The sequence below is a fragment of the Geotrypetes seraphini genome, chromosome 1 (assembly GCF_902459505.1).
Source record: "Geotrypetes seraphini chromosome 1, aGeoSer1.1, whole genome shotgun sequence".
Taxonomy (NCBI): domain Eukaryota; kingdom Metazoa; phylum Chordata; class Amphibia; order Gymnophiona; family Dermophiidae; genus Geotrypetes; species Geotrypetes seraphini.
In genome coordinates, this window is record NC_047084.1 from 282,238,555 (window position 1) to 282,257,955 (window position 19,401).

The following is a 19,401-nucleotide window of genomic DNA, read 5'->3' on the forward strand; positions in this document are numbered from 1 at the left end:
GGCTGAATAGTAAAAATATGCTATTTGGTACAGTTCTAATATGGGCACTGCTAATGTGCATATGTCCTGACGAAACAGAAGCCTGTGTACTCAGATCTTAGCTGAACTTAAATGTACAGCGCTGCGTACTGTAACGCTCTAGAAATGACAAGCATTAGCAGTAGTAAACTTGACTCCAGCATCTTGAAAGCAGAGTTACCGCCTTAGGTAGGGTCAGCCCAAGCCGACCGAACCAACCCTGCTTTTGCTCCATCTCGCGCCTGAAGTTGCAGCTCGGATTTCCCTCTGCAAAGCAGAATAACATTCAGTGAGTGAACCGGGTCTCCGAATTCCCAATTGAGGCGGGTTAGATGCTAGTCGGGCGTTAAAGTTTTAAGTAAACAGCAGAAATGACTGTGCCTTCTAAAAAAGACCGGGTCCCTTTATGATTCCACCGAATAGCTGAAAATACCGCAGGTGGCTTTCAGGCACTGCTCCCTGCCTCCGTCTCTTGAGCACGTACCTTTAAGGAACTTGCTGGCTCGGGAATGGAGCTGGGGAGAGGGAGGGGGTAAAGCTAAGTATATGTCTTGCTCCCGAGACCTGTTGGTGGAGCAGTCAGAACGGAATGATTAGGATTCGACAGCTTAATCTAGGATGAGCATGTCTGAGCATTTTTTTGCTGGAGAGAAAAAAAAAGAAGCAGGAAGTGCATTGAATGGGACCATCGGTTTACTCCGATTACCACGCTTTTGTGAGAGGGCTTTTCTGTCCTCCAGTTGACTGCTGGAAAAGCAGCTCTGGGCTTCACCTATCAGTCTGCAAGTGCCTGCTTGTTTGATATCGTCAGGACCAAGTTTCTGCTACAAAAAAAAAAAACAACCACACACCAAACCTCAGCACTCATCCCCCCCCCCCGCCCGCTGCATGTGGATTTATCACCGAAGTGAGTGTACAGTGGATGTAGCAGCGCAGACAGGGCTTTTCCCTTCTTCCTGAATCGAACTTTGTGGATCGCGGTCAGAGCAAGTTCGGAGAATCGCAATTCCGGTTCGCGTGTGGCGCCGTCGGACGAAGCGCAAAGGCCGCATGGGCGAGGAGGAGGACGACACGGTGCCTGAAGCGAGGGGCTCGGCTCCCAGCACCCACCTATGGAGCCCCTCTCGGGGGGGGGGGGTTGCTGCTTTCTATCCGCAGCGCGTTGTTTCTAGCGATGGCTGTATCGATTGAACAGGAACCCTTTTGAAAGTTTTTGGGGGTTTTTATTTTATTTTTTTAAATGACTGTTGTTTCGTCTGGCGAGCTATTGATGTTCCCGGACAGAGAGCTCAAGGTAACTTTTTTTTTTCCCCTGAATTATTCCGCCTAGAATAATTAGTTCCGCCTAGAACTGAAAGGTATTGGCGGGATAGAAAACACGAATGCAACGCAATTATTCTTTCACTGAGCAGCCTGGCACGGATTTAGGGCGAGGGTGAATATCGCAGCGGGGGAGAAGGAATCGCTCCGCTGTGCCTGCTTTTTACCACTGCCCAGAGCCACCCCCGGGACCCCCCCCCCCCCGCAGCGCCGATCTGAAAACGAAAAAAAAAAAAAAAGGAACTCCCAAGTTGGGAGCGGACTTTTCTTCTCGCTTTCCGGAGGGGGGACAGGGATGCTGAACTTCCTGGCTGATGTGAGCTCTGGCCGCCGGGGCTGCTACGCTGGTTGCGTTGCTGGTGAATGCCGGCTACGGACTCTTCCCCAGGCTGAGCGTCTCTTCTCGGAGATTGCGTTGGGCAACCGGGCGGGGGGAGGGGGGAGGGGATGATGTTCGCTCCCCTTGGCGCGATTACTTTGATACTGAAACCCAACCTTTATGGGGATCCGTTCGGCTTAAAATGACGTTTCCTGAGGTGGTCAATGTCAGCCTCAACTGGAGTCACACCGAAGGCAGCCGGCTCTCCCCGGCGGCCAATGCCTCTGAAAGCAATGCCAATGGCACCTACAGGGCAATAACTTTGGATCTGCAAGCCATTGGTGTGGGGGTCTTTCTTGCAGTGTTCATTTTGTGTGCCATTGTGGGCAACATCCTGGTCATCCTCTCTGTGGCTTGCAACAAGCACCTGCAGACAGTCACTAATTACTTTATCATCAACCTGGCCATAGCTGATTTGCTGCTGAGCACCACTGTGCTGCCCTTCTCCGCCACCCTGGAGGTCTTAGGATTTTGGGCGTTTGGACGGGTCTTCTGCGACATCTGGGCCGCGGTGGACGTCCTCTGCTGCACTGCCTCCATCATGAGTTTGTGTATCATATCGATTGACCGATACATTGGGGTCAAATATTCCCTGAAATACCCCACCATTATGACTGAAAAGAAAGCGGTGGTCATCCTTATCCTGCTTTGGCTGGCCTCCATGGTCATTTCCATTGGGCCTCTCCTGGGATGGAAGGAGCCCCCACCCCCCGATGAGAGCATCTGCTTTATCACTCAAGAACCTGGCTATGCGGTCTTTTCGTCTCTTTTCTCCTTCTATTTACCTTTGCTGGTCATTCTGGTCATGTATTTTAGGGTTTACGTAGTGGCCAGAAAGACCACTAAGAACCTGGAAGCAGGAGTCAAGAAAGAGAGGAATAAGTCCATGGAGGTGGTTCTCAGGATTCACTGTAGAAGTGCCACGGAGGAATCTACTGCCGCTTCCAGGAGCAAGGGGCACAATTTCAGGAGTTCCCTCTCCGTGCGGCTTTTGAAGTTCTCCAGGGAGAAGAAAGCTGCAAAAACTCTGGCTATTGTGGTGGGGTTCTTCGTTCTTTGCTGGCTGCCATTCTTTTTCATATTTCCTTTGGGTACGTATACATCTAAACTTTCTTTTAAGTTTCCTCTACTTGTGTTCTTATAAAAAAGCCTTTAGACAGTAATCTTTAACTCGGATGGAAAAACCGTTTTGAAAGCAGGATGAAAGGAACAATACAGTAATTGCATTTTCAATATACCTACCTAAGCTTCTTTTTACATGATGGCAATATGAGTATTATGCATAATATTGCTTTAGAAGAAACTTTTCTGATAGCTTTGTGTCACAAATTAGGTTTATGAAATGGTGGTGGTTTGCTTTGATGAGATAATAATGTTTCACACAAACTTGTATATACAATCCAAAAAGTACATTTATTTCTGAGTCTGTAAGGCGTACCGTGCCCTTTCTTTGGTACTCATTCCGGTATTATGAATAGCTACGCCAGCCCAGCATATTATATCAAAATATTCCATTCTGAGTGTATATGATCTTTGAAAAGCCTATTCAAAAAAGTGAATGGATAGTATATAAAATGGATTTGCAGTGGAACTGTATTATCGCATGACAAAGTTTTTTGGTCGGTTCTCGGCTGATGTGTATCGCAGCTCTTGGTCTTTCTCAGCTGTGTCCCTTTTGTGGTGCTCCTTGTAAGTCTGTGGCTTCTCAGAGTGCTCAAGTTCTTAGTATGGATGTAACTTTTTGTGGAAAAGACTGCATTGCCTCTATCACAGATACATTAAAACAGCTTGTGTTCCACAATAACTAGATGAAAGGGTATTATTCCCTGGATCAGATGGTTTTATTTATGTGATAGCTGTGGTGCCCACTGATTTCCTGCCAGTGCACTTTTTTCTTGGAAGGAAGATAATGTTTCAAAAAATTCCAGTTTTGCTTTGTCCATTCTCTTATTACACTATCACCCACCATTTCCTGTCTGCCATGCCTTATCTAGAATATTCCTCATGCCATCATGCCTTACCTAGAATATTTCCCCATTCATTGCTGTGGAAATTTAAAGTAACTCCTAAATGTAGTTCAACTAAGTAGTTCTGGGCAAAAAAAACAAAACGATTTATTTCTATTTTTCTCCTGTGATCTAGACCATTCCTGAAAAATCCAATCTATTTGCTATGCTTGACATTAACACCTCAAAACAGTGCCTGCATGCCTACTGACTTTTAGCTTTATCTTCAACAGAAACCTCAGCAAAATTACTCTAAACGGCACTTGTTTAAGAAAATTTGTTCCCTCTCTCTTTTGCTCTTGTAAATTGTGGATTCATATTTAGGAGTGTAAACCTGCATCCTCCCTCCCCCCCAAAAAAAACATCCCACAAAAAAAACAAGAATATTTTGTTGTTGCTGGATAAACAGTGGCTGGCAAATTTTCAGGACCAGTAGTGAATCATCAAGAGGGATTTGCTTCTCTAAAACGGAATCCCACACAAGAATAACAGCTTTCTTTTGAAAGATTTAGTTTGAATGACTCAGAAGGTACTTTTTCTGTTGTATTATGAGACAATGATTAGGTAAGAAAAATAGTCACAAAATTGTAGTGCTTCTGGGGAAGGAAGAGATATATTCTTGTTCTTTATTGCTGATCCAGCATGTTAGAGCATGTAATGACTCAACAGGTGACTTTGCACTTCTAATAAAATAACTTTCTGAACCTCAGATAAGCCCAGATTTGCCGAAGGAGGTAAACAGAGGAGAGGGGAAAAACATTGAGAAGAGAGAAGTAAAGGAATGCAGTCACTTGTCAACAGTAAATCTTGCTCTTCACAGAATAAGGTTGCTCCCATTGCAGCCCAAATGTGTGTGTGTGTGTTTTAAAATAAATTTTTAAAAAGAACAGGGATGATTAAAGGCCAGTTATTATATATTGCGATTTTATAGAGTATCTTGTAGGTCAGTGGTTCCCAACCCTGTCCTGGAGGACCACCAGACCAATCATGTTTTCAGGCTAGCCCTAATGAATATGCATGAGAGAGATTTGCATATAATGAAAGTGGCAGGCATGCAAATCAGCTCCATGCATATTCATTAGGGCTATGCTGAAAACCCGATTGACCTGATGGTCTTCCAGGATAGGGTTGGGAACCACTGCTGTAGGTAAGACAAATTGTGACCCATCTTGACTGTATACTATTCTGAGCTCTTTGGGGAGAATGGGATGGAAAAGAAATTACATAAATAAATAAAAGAAACATAAGAGGCCTTCAAGTTCTGAGCAATCACAAATCTATTTATTAATGGACCTGACACGGTCTGAGTTTCAGTGTGTCTACATGCATCAGAGGTAGTTCAATTCAACCCACAAAAGATTAGCCAAACATGCATACTGACTACCGTGTGCCCTTAGGGCTCCTTTTACTAAATGGCTCTAGAGGTTTTTGGCGCGGGTTTGAAAATGAAATGCTCCAGTGCTCATAGAATTCCTATGAGCGTTAGAGCATTCACCTCGCTGGCCTGCACTAAAAACCTGGAACGTTGTTTAGTAAAACCCAGCTTAAGTTAGGTGCCTATTTATTTAGGCACTTATCTTTAGGTGCCTCTTATAGAATTTCCCCATTTCAGTTCAAGGTTAGGCACTCTGACCTTGTAAAAGGTCAGAGGCCGATTTAGGAACATAATTCTCAAAGGCAGGATCACAGATCCTTTGAATATGGAAGACCTAAATTACTTCTTCGTTCCCTCAAACCCCCCCCCTCCAAAACCTATAAAGATAGCTATTACAAGGTATTCTGTCAGGAAAGCAGGCAAAATCAGTGTCTTTGTCACATTGCATAAGGCCAAGCACTCAAAACCAGAGATCTTTTCATGACACACAATGGTGTCAACTAAGGAGATGGAACCTTCAATGACAACTTTATAAACTAAAGGCCCCTTTTACTAAGCTGCGATAGAGTTTCTAGCGTACGCAGGATTTTAGCGCATGCTAAACCCACGCTACGCGGCTAGAACTAATGCCAGCTCAGTGCGGGCATTAAGGTCTAGCGCGCTAAAACCGCTATCGCAGCTTAGTAAAAGGAGCCCTCAAAGATATAAGGGAAAGCCTATGGAATGACAAAGGAATTCAAAGCATACTATTCTTGACTTCATAGCATTAAAGGGCAAATTCTATAAGAAACACCCAAAAGTTAGGCGCCTATATAGGCACTGTTCAGCGTGATTCAAGTAAAATTGGGTGCTGTTTAGTGAATCACGCTGAGCGGCACCTATTTGGGCACCTATTTTGGAGGCGCCCATTAAATAGGCCAGCTCTAGGCACAACTTAAGAGTTAGGCGCCTAGCTGACCGCTTAAGAGCCGTGATTCTATAAGAAGGCGCCAAACACATAGCCACGCCCATGCCTAACATGCATAGCGCCTATTTTTTTTGAGGGCCGCCTAAATTTTTAGAGGCGCCTTGTTACAGAATCGCGTTTTTCTTGATAGGCGCCTATGTTTCAATCAGTGCTGATTAAAAAGCTTAATTGGGCTTGTTCAATTTAGATAGGCGCCTATCTTGATGGGCGCCTCCGAAATAGGTGCCTGGCTTTAGGCGCTGGTTACAGAATTTGGGCCTAAGTGTTTCAAAACCTGAGCCAAGAAATGGAGGTATGGGTGCTGATGTTAAAAACCAAAAGTGATAAGCAGACATCTTGAGGATTTAAGCAAAGAAATGGATCCTGAAGGGTATGAAATGAATGTTTGGATAAATTTTCAATTCTTCTCCCTTTTCAGCACTACTGATTTCATTGGTAGCGAAAGTTCAGGATCTTCTATCTCAGGATCGCTATGTAATTTTGCTACAATTTGACTTATCAGTGGTTTTCGATGTCCTTAACCATAATACTTTGATTCAATTGTTAGCTAATATTGGTCTTAACAGAAAGGTATTAGACTGATTTAAAGGGTTTTTGATGTTAGGATTGTATTTTTTTTTTTAAATAAAACTTTATTAATTTTCCAAAACTTCAGTAGTGCAATACAACAAATGTAACAAATAATTAAACAATAAAAGCACATTCAACTTACACATGTTCATAATCAACCATTCCCCCCCCACCCAATGATTATTCAATAAAACACAAAAACATATATTACCGCAAAAACCTTACCCCATTCAAAATACTGATATCTTCTCATCCACCCCAAGTGTAAACATTTAAAAATCAATTTGTAACAGAAATAACCCCCCCCCCTTCCTTGGATATGTACCAAAATAACAAATACTGACTCACATTCAATAATCAATTATAATGAGGTAACATTAGATGTCAATGGGCCCCATATTACTTTAGATATATTACCATATCCCAAAGTTATAGATGTGATGTTAAAATTGTATTGAGTCCGTAATGAGGGCAGTTTTCATCTATCTGGACCTCTGCTTGTGGGGTACTGCAGGGCTCACCATTGTCCCCTATTTTGTTTGGTCTTAACAGAAAGGTATTAGACTTCTTTAAATGATTTTTGCTGTTAAGATTGTATCAAAAGTCCATAATGAGGGCAAGTTTTCATCTATCTGTATCACTACTTGTGGGGTACTGCAGGGCTCACCATTGTCCCCTATTTTGTTTGCAATCTTTGAAACTATTTTCAATCAAAATAATTTATAATTAGGCTGATGATATTTTTATTTTGTTGGAAGTCAACCCTTCTCTGAATAGTTTGAAATCAGATAATAATTCATGCATCTCAAGAATCCAAGATTGGGCATTTTCAATGTGCATGAAATTAAATACTACCAATACAGAATTATTATGGTTTGGGCCAAAAATTGAATAGTTGCCCAGCTCAATTTTTTTAGCCTCTGGTGACTCACTGAAAATTGATTTTTCATCTAGAATTCTGGGTTTTATTCTGGATTCTTCATTTTCATTATCTAATCAAATTAATCATGTTACAATTTTTTTTTTTTTCATTTTAAAGATGCTTAGAAGAGTAGTTCATCATCTTTTCTTTCAGCAACATTTTGCAGTTCTGGTTCAGGCCATTATTTTATCTCAGCCGGATTATGGCAACTCGCTTTATGCTTGTTTAAGTAAATGTAATTTGAGGAGGCTACAACTTATCCAGAATATGGCAACTAAATTGATATACGGTAAACATAAATATGACCAGGTCACACCTTTGCTGAGATCCCTTCATTGACTTCCTGACTGCTGGAGGATCCAATTTAAGCGTGCAACTGTAATTTTCAAAATCCTATATGGTATTTTTTTTTTCTCCTTTGGTCTCTGTTTCATTTAATTCACAAGAAATCTCTAATTCTAGGAGCTCTCAGAAATATAAACTTGGCTTTCCCACTGTTAAAAGAATTAAAACTGGCCAATTTTTGTTGATCATTTTCTTTTTTATTCGTAAAAGTTTGGAATGACCTTCCTTTCTATAATTAGAGTTCTCTTTCATCTACCTACCTGGATGACTAACAACAAACTACAGCTGAATGCCTCCAAGACCAAACTTTTTTATGGATCAGGAAAAAAAGTGCCAAATACACACGCCCAACACTATCATGGGACTCCACCTTACTAACAGCAGCAGATCAGGCACGCAGCCTGCCGCGATAGCAATACCACCAAGTGCCACCAAACGCGGCACTTGGGATTGCTATCGCGGCAGGAGAGATGAGCCATCTCTCCTGCCGCAATCCACACCCCAATCGGATCAGGCAGGAGGGAGCCTAAACCCTCAAACCATAGGATCAATGGTTTTGAATTTGCATTTTCAGTATTCATGGGGATTTCTAGCAGCCTAACACCAGTGAATAGTGAGAACGCACTGTGGGCTTGATTCTACAAATGACACCTAACTTCTAGCTGCTAGTCAGTGCGGTCGTTAATCAACCAATAGGTGCCTTTATAGAATCATGCTCAGCCATGCCTAGGCATACTTAGGCATTGCTAAGCGTCCCTGTGGTAGGTTCTGGTGTATTGTGCCAGGTTTTACCTGGCCTACTTTACTGGCACCTAAGTCAACCACACCTATTCTCCATCCCTGATTTTCAGGCAAGCGTCATTAGGTGTTGCAGGGCACCTTGAATTAGGTGTTGCTAGGTGTTACATGATATTTCACAAATTTATGAGCTGGCTTGGCGAAATCCACTGCTTATTCCTAGGATAAGCAGCATAAAATCTGTTTACTAGGGATCTAGCTAGGTACTTGGGACCTGGGTTGGTAGCTCTTAGGTTCTTATGATCATAAAAATAACTTTTAATAGGTTTTTAATGATGTGGTCAATTACCACATCATTTAGACCAATTAAAAACAATTTAGTTCCATGCAGAATTAAGTTAGGCATTACTAGGCATCTGTGATTAAAGCACCTAGCAGCACCTGACCTAGGCATTGTTTATAGAATCAGACCCTGTATGTTTATTTTGGGGTTATTTGGAAAGATATTGGAGAAATATTTTTTCCCAGACACTGTGTAGATTTGTCTGTTGTGATGTGATCTGGCATAGGCAGTGGAATGCTTTTTCATTGGGGGGGGAGGGGCAAAGGCTCCACCCGAGCCCCAGCAGGATCCTATGGCACAAACTCTCTTCAGCTCCTGACTCCCTTACCTACCTTCCCCAGTTGCTGTAATTTAAAATCTGGCAGCCGCCACGCAGCGTCAATGAGCAGGCCTGCACTGAAAGTCTTCATTCTGCAGCGACGCTACACAGCGGCTGCCCGAAGAGTTAAAATTAAGCTGCTGGGTGGTGGTGGTTGGTAGAGGTCTGCACGGGAACGGGGATCATGGGAATCCCGCGGGAACCCCCCCCTAACTAACAGGACTCCCACAGGGACTCCCTGGCCCACGGGACTCCCACGGGGACCCCCCCTCTAGCCAACGGGACTCCCACGGGGATGGAAGGCTTTGGAAGCAGGGTTTGTCCATATAATATAATGGACACGTCAGCCTTAGTAAAAGAGGGGGGTTTATAAGTTAATTACATGAACAGAAAACAAAAAAATAGTTCCACCAAAGAGATTCCACAAGGAAAACAGCAGCGCAAACACAAAAGAAACTGTGGAATTGATGATCCTGTCAGAACTAATTGCTGCTTTTTATGGGGACGGGCGGGGATGGAGGTAATTCCTTGCGGGGACGGAGAGGATATTGACGGGGATGGGTGGGGACGGAGAGGATCCTGGTGGGGACGGGCGGGGATGGGTGGGATTTCTGTCCCCGCGCAACTCTCTACTGGGTGGCCCCTTTGGCCTCCCCTGTTTGGATGCCTATGGTCCTCTTTCATGAGCTGAAACCCCAAGGGATGAAGCCGTTTTATGGTCTTTTCCCTTTGCCTTTTTATGGACTACCTTCCTTGTATCTCACTCTTCTGTTGTTGCTTCTGTAGTAGAAGCATTTGAATGACAAAGTTGTTAGCAGTTTAAAATTGTAATGTTGGATTCTTCTGGTTATACAGGCAGTGCACTAGTACCGGTAATATGGAAACCTTCATATTATTGTGTCTCGGTATGAAATAAAATGCACATGTTGGACATGTGGACTGTGAGAAACAAGCAGTGAAAAAGTGTTGATATTTTGTTGTAATCTGAGAGAATTACATGAATAAATTACTTAAGCACGGCTTAGTTTGATTAGAAACAGATATTAACTGAAAATGATGATTTTTTTTTTCTGGAAATTCTGCATCATTTCTCAAAGGATTTAGGTTCCTGGCTTTGGGAGTTAGATTCTTAAAACAGCCTGACCCCAAGGAGGTCAACATTCTAAATGGTTTAACTGGTCAGGAGAGGCTCCTATTTGGTTTAACCCTACTGAACGAACTGTCTGCCGATTTATTAACTGGATAGTGCTCCTGGATTTCACTGCTAACTGGACATCCCCCCAAACAAGCTAGGTTACAAGAGGAGTTAGGGTGGAGTGACAACTTAGCTGGTTAGAGGAGATATTCACTCCCTTAACTGGCAAAAGAAGTTGAATATCGACTGATGCTTGGTTAAATTCCAGGTCAGTGAACAAGGACATATCATAAATATTCAAAGTCTGGAGCCACACATGCTCCGGCATTGAATATCCATGGATCGGTCTGTCTTCAGCTGGAAGCCGTTTACAAGCCACTCACCATAACGGGCTGGGTATTACTCCCTAATTTGCTAAAATTAGGAGCTTAATAAATAAGTAGATGTGGGTGCATAGTTAGGATAAAAATACTGATTTTCAGAACTAGATGCCTAATATAGGTGACTAAGGAGTTCATTTTAGGAGGCTTCTGTGGCATTCACTATATAAATAAGAGGTTTATGAATGTAAATGGCTCAGTATGTTTAATGATTTCCAAAAAGCTACTTACTAAACTAAACCAAACCTTAAGTTTGTATACCGCATCATCACCATAAAGATAGAGCTCGGCACAGTTTACAGGTAAATTCAATAAATGAGGGAGGGACAAAATAAGAAATTAGAGGTTATGAAGAGGATAGCTAGCTTTACATTTTAAAGAGATAGCTTTACGTTTAGGAGAAAAGCCAGGTTTTCAGATGCTTTCGGAATAATTGGAATGAGCCTAGGTTCCGCAGCGGGGGCAGGGAGGTTATGCCAAAGCTCAGTGAATTTGAAGAAAAGGGGTTTCCCTGATTTCCCTACATACATGGCGCCTTTTTACACTTACACTTAAACAAAAATCACTATGCCTCCCAATTTATCTACAATCACACTCCTACATTTAATATTCTTCCTACTCCTAACCAACAGAAAAGCAGAAGGATATCATACTTCCTCTATCCCAACCTTAACAAAATCCCATAGATTCCCTCCACCTACCAGAAAACTATACTCGCCCAGAAACTTGATAGACTGCTCCTCACTCAACCATATCAGCATACCAACCAACTGGAGAAATAGACCAACCCTAAAACCAAAATCGGTAAACCACAACTATCACCCACTAACCAAAGAAAATCTCCTCCACCCAAACTGCTCACCCACTCCCCAAACACTTAACACTACATTATCCTGTGCATATATGAACATCAGATCAATAAGCACAAAAGCAGACCTTATTAAGGACTGGATAATTAAAAAACAACTAAGCTGCTTATTCCTATCCGAAACTTGGTTAACCTCAGAATCCGATCCCTCCATCACAGAACTCTGCCCAATGGGTTATAAAATTGAATTAATCTGCAGAAGAAAAAAAACATGGTGGAGGCCTAGCCATCATACTCAAAAACAACATCAATATAAAGACCCTAGACAAACACTCCACTCCCCACCTAGATCTCCTAGCCTGTCAACTATCCGATGATTCTCTCATAGAAACTCTAACATGCATCCTCTGTTACTCAACACCAAGAAAATGGAATGACAACAAACAAGCGCTTGAAGAATTTATTTACCAGAACTCCCTAACATCACCTCATAACCTTCTCCTAGGAGACATAAACCTCCATCTAGAAGATCACACCTCAAAACAAGTAATAAATTTACTCTCATACCTCAGTGCACTAAACTACCAGATCCTCAATCCCCAATCCACACACGAAAAAGGACACCAATTAGATCTTGCTGCTTATATGACCCAACATCTTCACAAACCCAAAATCAATATCTCTAATGGGGCATGGCACCCCTCCCTTTGGTCAGATCACTATAAATACACCTTTGACATCAACTGGCCTCAAAGCATTAACAAACAACCTCCAATAAAAACCTCCTTCAAAACACGCCAAAAAATCAAACCCTCCATATTCTGGGATAAAGCAGACCACGCCACCACCAACATAGCTCCCAACGAATTTATATCCCAATGGAGATCCATAAGCGAAACCATTCTAAATGAGCTAGCCCCAGAAAAACTAAAATTCAAAATATGCAGACCTTCTGATAAATGGTTCGACGCCGAACTTCTCCAATCTAAAAAGCTCTGCAGACAACTAGAAAGAGTCTGGAAAAAAACAAGAGTTTAGAACACACTAAAACTGCATGGAGATACCAAATTAATCAATACAAAACCAAACTCAAGGAAAAACGAAAAGCCTACTACTCCAATATGATAGGCAAAAAACCCCCAGACACAAAAAAGCTATTTAATCTAGTAAAGAACCTCACAGATACTAAACCTTACCTCTCCACCCAAGGTATCCACCCACCAACAGCCATCCACCTAGCAGACCATTTCAAAAACAAGATCACCAATATCAGATCTACATTCATCAACACACACACCCATCTAGAAAAGATAACAACAAACCCATCAACTAGCGAAGCCATCGTAGCAGACAGAAGCTGGTCCGATTTCCCAATTCTAGTCTGGTCGGATATGAACCGACTCTACAATTAATACAGCCATGCTTTCAGTGACCTAAATAATTGCCCCACCTACATATTATCAAACGCCTCCACCACATTCAAAACCAACTTCATGCTATGGATTCAAACCACATTGACAGAAGGCCAATTCCCACAGGACCTAGGAGAGATCTTAATCACTCCAATCATAAAGGATCACAAAGGCCCAATAGATAGCCCCTCCAACTACAGACCTATCGCTTCAATACCATTGTACGTTAAAATAATAGAAGGCCTAGTGGCACAATACCTCACTGAATATCTGGAAAAACATAACCTACTCCACTCCTCACAATCAGGATTCTGAACTAACCATAGTACAGAAACACTACTTATCACATTACTAGATACAGCCCGACAACACATCAGTAAAGGAAAAAAAAATGATATTAATACAATTAGACCTCTCCGCAGCATTTGACCTAGTTGACCACACCTTATTACTACAAATTCTCGACGCCATAGGAATCTCAGGCAAGGTCTACAAATGGTTTCAGGGGTTCCTCAAATCTAGAACCTACAGGGTAAAATACAATGATATCAAATCAGAACCATGGACAAATCCCTGCGGAGTTCCACAAGGATCACCTCTCTCACCTACGCTCTTCAACCTCTTTATCTCCTCCCTAGGAGCCACTTTAGATACCCTAGATGTCACATCTTTCAGCTATGCTGATGACATCACCATAATCCTCTCATTCGACCCATCAGAGACCACCACCACAACAAAGCTAGAAACAACCTTAGACACAGTAGAAAAATGGATGATGGATCACAAACTAAAACTAAATTCTGAAAAAACAAAATTCCTTTTGCTCGAAAAAGCCCAAACTCCTACCATCACTGAACTGAAAATCAAAAATACCAAATACCCAATACAACCCGAATTAAAACTCCTAGGAGTTACGATAGACAGATGTTGCACAATGCAGCCCCAGATCAACAAAACAACCCAGAAAGCTTTTTTAACCATGAGAAATCTCCGCAAAATCAGAAAATTCTTTGACCAAGCACAATTTAGACTAATCGTCCAATCCCTAGTCTTAGGTCTGCTGGATTATTGCAACTCCCTATATCTTCCTTGTCCAGCCACTATGATAAAACAACTCCAGACCATACAAAACACCGCCCTCAGATTGATCTACTCACTCAAAAAATATGATCACATAACAACTGCCTTCTTAGACTCTCACTGGCTACCCATACAAGCACGAATCCAATTCAAATTCTACTGCCTGATATTCAAAGCATTACACGGCTCTTCCCCCTCCTATCTAAATAACCGCTTAAACCAAATCTCCACCTCAAGACACAGAAGAACCTCGAACCCTTTCGCCTTCCCCCCACTCAAAGGCACACAACGCAAGAAAATGTTTGACAACCTTCTGGCAACACAAGCAGCAAAAATCAACCATTCCATCTCCAATCTTATGACAATATCAGACAACCTCAAAACATTCAGAAAAGAAATCAAAACCCTGCTTTTCAAAAAATTCATCCAAATATCTTAACCCCTCCTCTTTTACCTCCAGAAGATTCACCTACCTTCAGATAACCTTCCCCCAAATTACCCACCTTAACACCTTCCAATTAAACAAATACCATAAATAGATTGTAACCTACCCTCTCTAACTGCATTCCATATGTATTTTTCATACAGTTCTTCACTGTCAGTTTAATTTCCATCCTATAAGTTCACATAGAATTTTTCTTTTTTCAACCATCTTTATTTTCTCTTCTTTATTAATTTCCAGGTACTTTAGTTAGATTGTGAGCCTTCGGGACAGTAAGGGAATTTTTTAAGTACCTTCTTACTTCTCATTTATAATCTTAATGTATATTTTCTTCAAACCGCTTAGAACCTAAAGGATATAGCGGTATATAAGAAATAAATTACATTACATATGTATGACCACGGCATGCACAGTTTTCAAAGGGGTGTGGTTTGAGCAGGGCCAGATATATTTCATATTTTGCAAAGGAAATATATACCTTCTTCATTAAGGGGTCCATTTACTAAGGTTCGCTGGCCTTTTTAGCGTGTGCTAAATGTTAGCCAGCGCTAAACACTAACGTGCCCATTATAGTCTATGGACGCGTTAGCATTTAGCGTGAGCTAATATTTAGCGTGCGCAAAAATGACTAGCGCGCCTTCGTAAAGGACCCCTAAATGTAGATGTCTCTATTTATACCTTCTCTAAGGCATGCTTGCAGCTAAGTAATCATTTGGACTTGCATATTATAATACAGAGGAGCGATGAAGGAAAGGCAATTTTGCTACTATTCATGGCGAGGAAAAATGCCTGAAAAAAATGCAAAACGTAATCATTTTCTTGCTTTGCTTTTTAATGTGATTCCCTGGTATGTCCTGTGTTTTTTTTTAATCTGGAATTTGTTTGATTTTACCAGTTCTTTTCAAGCGTAGAATGCAAAATCATCACTTGTTTAAAACTCCAAGGGATGCCACTCTCTCTCTCTCTCTTAAATGTATTATTTTATTAAGTGGCTGTTTCCACTAGATCAGCTGCAACTTCTTGTGGTCTTCTTACAGCCTTAGAAGTGCTGTACAAAATGAGTGTAGTAAGCGTTTTGTACAATCCTCTGCAAGTTATGAACATTTAGACTTGGACATCCCTTTTTCTAATGTAACAACGTATGTAAAACGACTTTTAATCTATTGAAATAAATTGCAGATATACTGTATATTTAGAGAATCCAAACATTTAGGTGTCTAAGTTTGGGTGAATTTTCAACTTGACCTCGATTGGCCACCGTGAGAATGGGCTACTGGACTTGATAGACCATTGGTCTAACCAATAAGGCTATTCTTATGTTCTTATGAGTATTTTTATTTTTCAGATTACAAACTGTAAGCATACAATGTAACATGACAATAAAAATATACTTTATCAAAAGTATACAAGCTGAATATCCAAAAAAATCAAAAAAATAACCAACAAATATTCAGAATAAAGCTGCTAATAGTGGAAGGAAACAGGCTGAAAGGCAAGTAACTAACAAGGAGAAAAAGACCTCAGTGTTTCAAGGAAACAACCAAGAAACTATATGTTCAGTTATAAACTGCCATACAAAACACATTCCAGGTCAAAAAACTCAATGGAAAAGATTCATAAAGATACAGTTTAAAATACACAAATTAAACTGCAAAAAAACCCAGCAAAAAACTGTAAAAACTTGCACTTATCTTCCATTCATCTCCCACAAGCAGTGGAAATAAATATCCGTTGCTCCAATACGGAACCAGACACACTTTTCAAAGAATGAACACAGTATTCCCGACAGGCCCTGTTTCGCCAAGTGGCTGCGTCAGGGGAATATCTTTAGAAAAAGAGCAACAGCTTCAAAAATCTTCCTCAGGAAAAATGGAAGATTTTTTGAAGCAGTTGCTCTTTTTCTAAAGATATTCCCCTGACGCAGCCACTTGGCGAAACAGGGCCTGTCGGGAATACTGAGTTCATTCTTTGAAAAGTGTGTCTGGTTCCGTATTGGAGCAACAGATATTTATTTCCACTGCTTGTGGGAGATGAATGGAAGATAAGTGCAAGTTTTTACAGTTTTTTGCTGTTTTTTTGCAGTTTAACTTGTGTATCTTAAACTGTATCTTTATGAATCTTTTCCATGGAGTTTTTTGACCTGGGATGTGTTTTGTATGGCAGTTTATAACTGAACATATAGTTTCTTGGTTGTTTCCTTGAAACACTGAGGTCTTTTTCTCCATGTTAGTTACTTGCCTTTCAGCCTGTTTCCTTCCACTATTAGCAGCTTTATTCTGAATATTTGTTTAATAAAAATATACTGACACATTCAAAAGCCCTTTGCTATACATAAAAGTTAGGTGCTAAGGGGCTCATAATTGAAACAGAAATACATCTAAAAACCGGCCTAAATCGGCACTTAGACGATCAGTGAGACAAGTCGTCTAAGTGCTGATAATTGAACTGGGTTTTAGACGTATCTAAAAATGACTTAGGTTTTCACAATGCTGCAGTACGCCCAGAGCTAAAAGGGGTGTTTTAGGAGGAGTGGTGAGGGCAGGACGTGGGCTGTCCTAGATGTAGTCTTACTGCATGTATAACCAAAAGTTTTACAACACTGTCTAGAAGGAACTTGGACGTTGTGACTTAGACCGTCTAAAACAGGTCTAAGTCACAAGTAACCAGATAACCACTGTAGGGACAAAGTACAGACTCTTACACACTCCCCCAGTGATCACTGCCCCCCCCTCCCCGCCATATAAATTGGAATATCAACTTTACATATCTGCCTCCAGAACATCAGCACTTGGCATAGGAAAGCCTAGTTGAGCTACACAGAGGTGGCTTAAGTGATCTGGGGGGTGGGCTAGTGAACCATGGAGAGAAGGACCCAGGCCCATACATGCATGGTGAAACATGTGCATCCCCCCAAAAAACCCCAAACCCTTATATACTGCCGTATAAGTGGCACCTTCAGCCATAACGGCTATTGGGGTGGTAGACAGGTGGGTCTAGTCAGTTTGGGGGGTGTTTTGGGGGGCTTACCATGACCTATGTGGTGAGATGTGTATGTAGCACTCTTTTTGTGAAGTTCACAGCAGTACCCTGTAAGGTATCCCACTACTCTGGTGCCATATTTGGGTGTCCAGTCCATCACTTTGCTGACCCCTCCCACATCCAAAATGTATTTTTCTAGGTGTTTTTGACTTGGATGAATTTTTGGATGAAAATGGGGTATAAAGATAGGCGATTTAGTGGTCTGGACGATCAGACGGCTGGACGTACAGTTAGACGATTAAAAAAAAAAAAATATATATATATGTTGGACATATTTTTCGAAAATGGACATTTTCCCATGTCCGACTTTGGTGACTAGTGACTTAGGCCCAAAACTGACTTAGACAAATCTTTTGATTATGCCCCTCCACACGTTTTCTTTTAATGTTAAAACTGACCCCTCTGATTTAAGATGGTGCCTATTGTGGTAAGAGCACATAGCATAGCTGGTTTTAAGAAGGGCTTGGACAATTTTCTGGAGGAAAAGTCCATAGTCTGTTATTAAGAAAGACATAGGGTAAGCCACTGCTTGCCTTGGATTGGTAGCATGGAATGTTGCTACTCTTTGGGTTTTGGCCAGGAACTAATGACCTGGATTGGCCACCGTGAGAATGGGCTACTGGACTTGATGGATCTTTGATCTGATCCAGTAAGGCTATTTTTATTTTCTCTATAATTTTGTTATGCTACAATAAACATTACATTACCAAGTATGTTTTACTAAAAGGAATGTGATGTTTTATTTAGCAATTAAAACAGTATTTGCAAAAGAAAGAGTGTGAACTATATTGCTCAAGGTGTATGGAAGATGTAATGGGGCAATTTGACAAATTGTACAGTAGCAAATCGCCTGGACCTGATGATATACATCCCAGAGTACTGATAAAATTGAAAAATGAACTTGCAGAGCTGTAATTTATCTTTAAAATCTAGCATTGTACCGGAAGACTGGAGAGCAGCCAACACAACGTCGATTTTTAGGAAGGGTTCCAGAGGTGAATCGGGAAATTATAGACCAGTGAGTTTGACGTTGGTTCCAGGCAAAATGGTAGAGATTATTATAAAGAACAAAATGACAGAGCATATACATAAGTATGAATTAATGAGACACAGCTAACATGGATTTAGTCAAGGAAAATCTTGCCTCACCAATCTACTACATTTCTTTGAAAGGGTGAATGAACATGCAGATAAGGGCGAGCTGGTCAATATTATGTATATGAATTTTCAAAAGACATTTGACAAAGTACCTCATAAAAGTCTTCTGAGGAAATTAGAAAGTCATGAGACAGGAGGTAATATCCTATTATGGATTAAGAACTGGTTGAAAGCTAGAAAACAGAGAATACGGTTAAATGGTCAATATTCTCAATGGAGAAGAGTAAATAGTGGGGTTACCCAGGGGTCTGTGCTGGGACTGCTGCTTTTTTAACATATTTCTTAATGATCTAGAGATAGGAATAACTAGTGAGATAATTAAATTTGCTGATGACAGAAAGTTGTTAGATCGCAAGAGAATTGTGAAAAATTGTAAGAGGACCTTGGGAGATTGGGCATCAAAATGACAGATAACATTTAATGTGAACAAGTACAAAGTGATGCAAGTGGGAAAGAGGAACCAAAGCTATAGCTACATGATACAGGGTTCCACGTTAGGAGTCACCGCTTAGGAAAAGGAGCTAGGTGCCATTATTGAGGATATGTTGAAGCCCTCAGCAAATACAATGTTAGGAATTATCAGGAAAGGAATGGAAAACAAGGATGAGAATGGTATAATGCCCTTATATTGATCAATGATGTGGC

General features: G+C 41.2%; 1 protein-coding gene across 1 annotated transcript in view; it reads left to right on the top strand.

Annotated features, from left to right (window-relative positions):
- Window positions 1-1,541: 1,541 nt before the first annotated feature.
- The window catches only part of ADRA1D (adrenoceptor alpha 1D), a 314,286-nt gene continuing 296,426 nt past the window's right edge, over window positions 1,542-19,401 (top strand). The window contains exon 1 of the mRNA XM_033952751.1: window positions 1,542-2,808. Coding sequence (XP_033808642.1) covers window positions 1,860-2,808 — 949 coding nt within the window. The 5' untranslated portion in view covers window positions 1,542-1,859. The remainder of the gene's footprint in view (window positions 2,809-19,401) is intronic.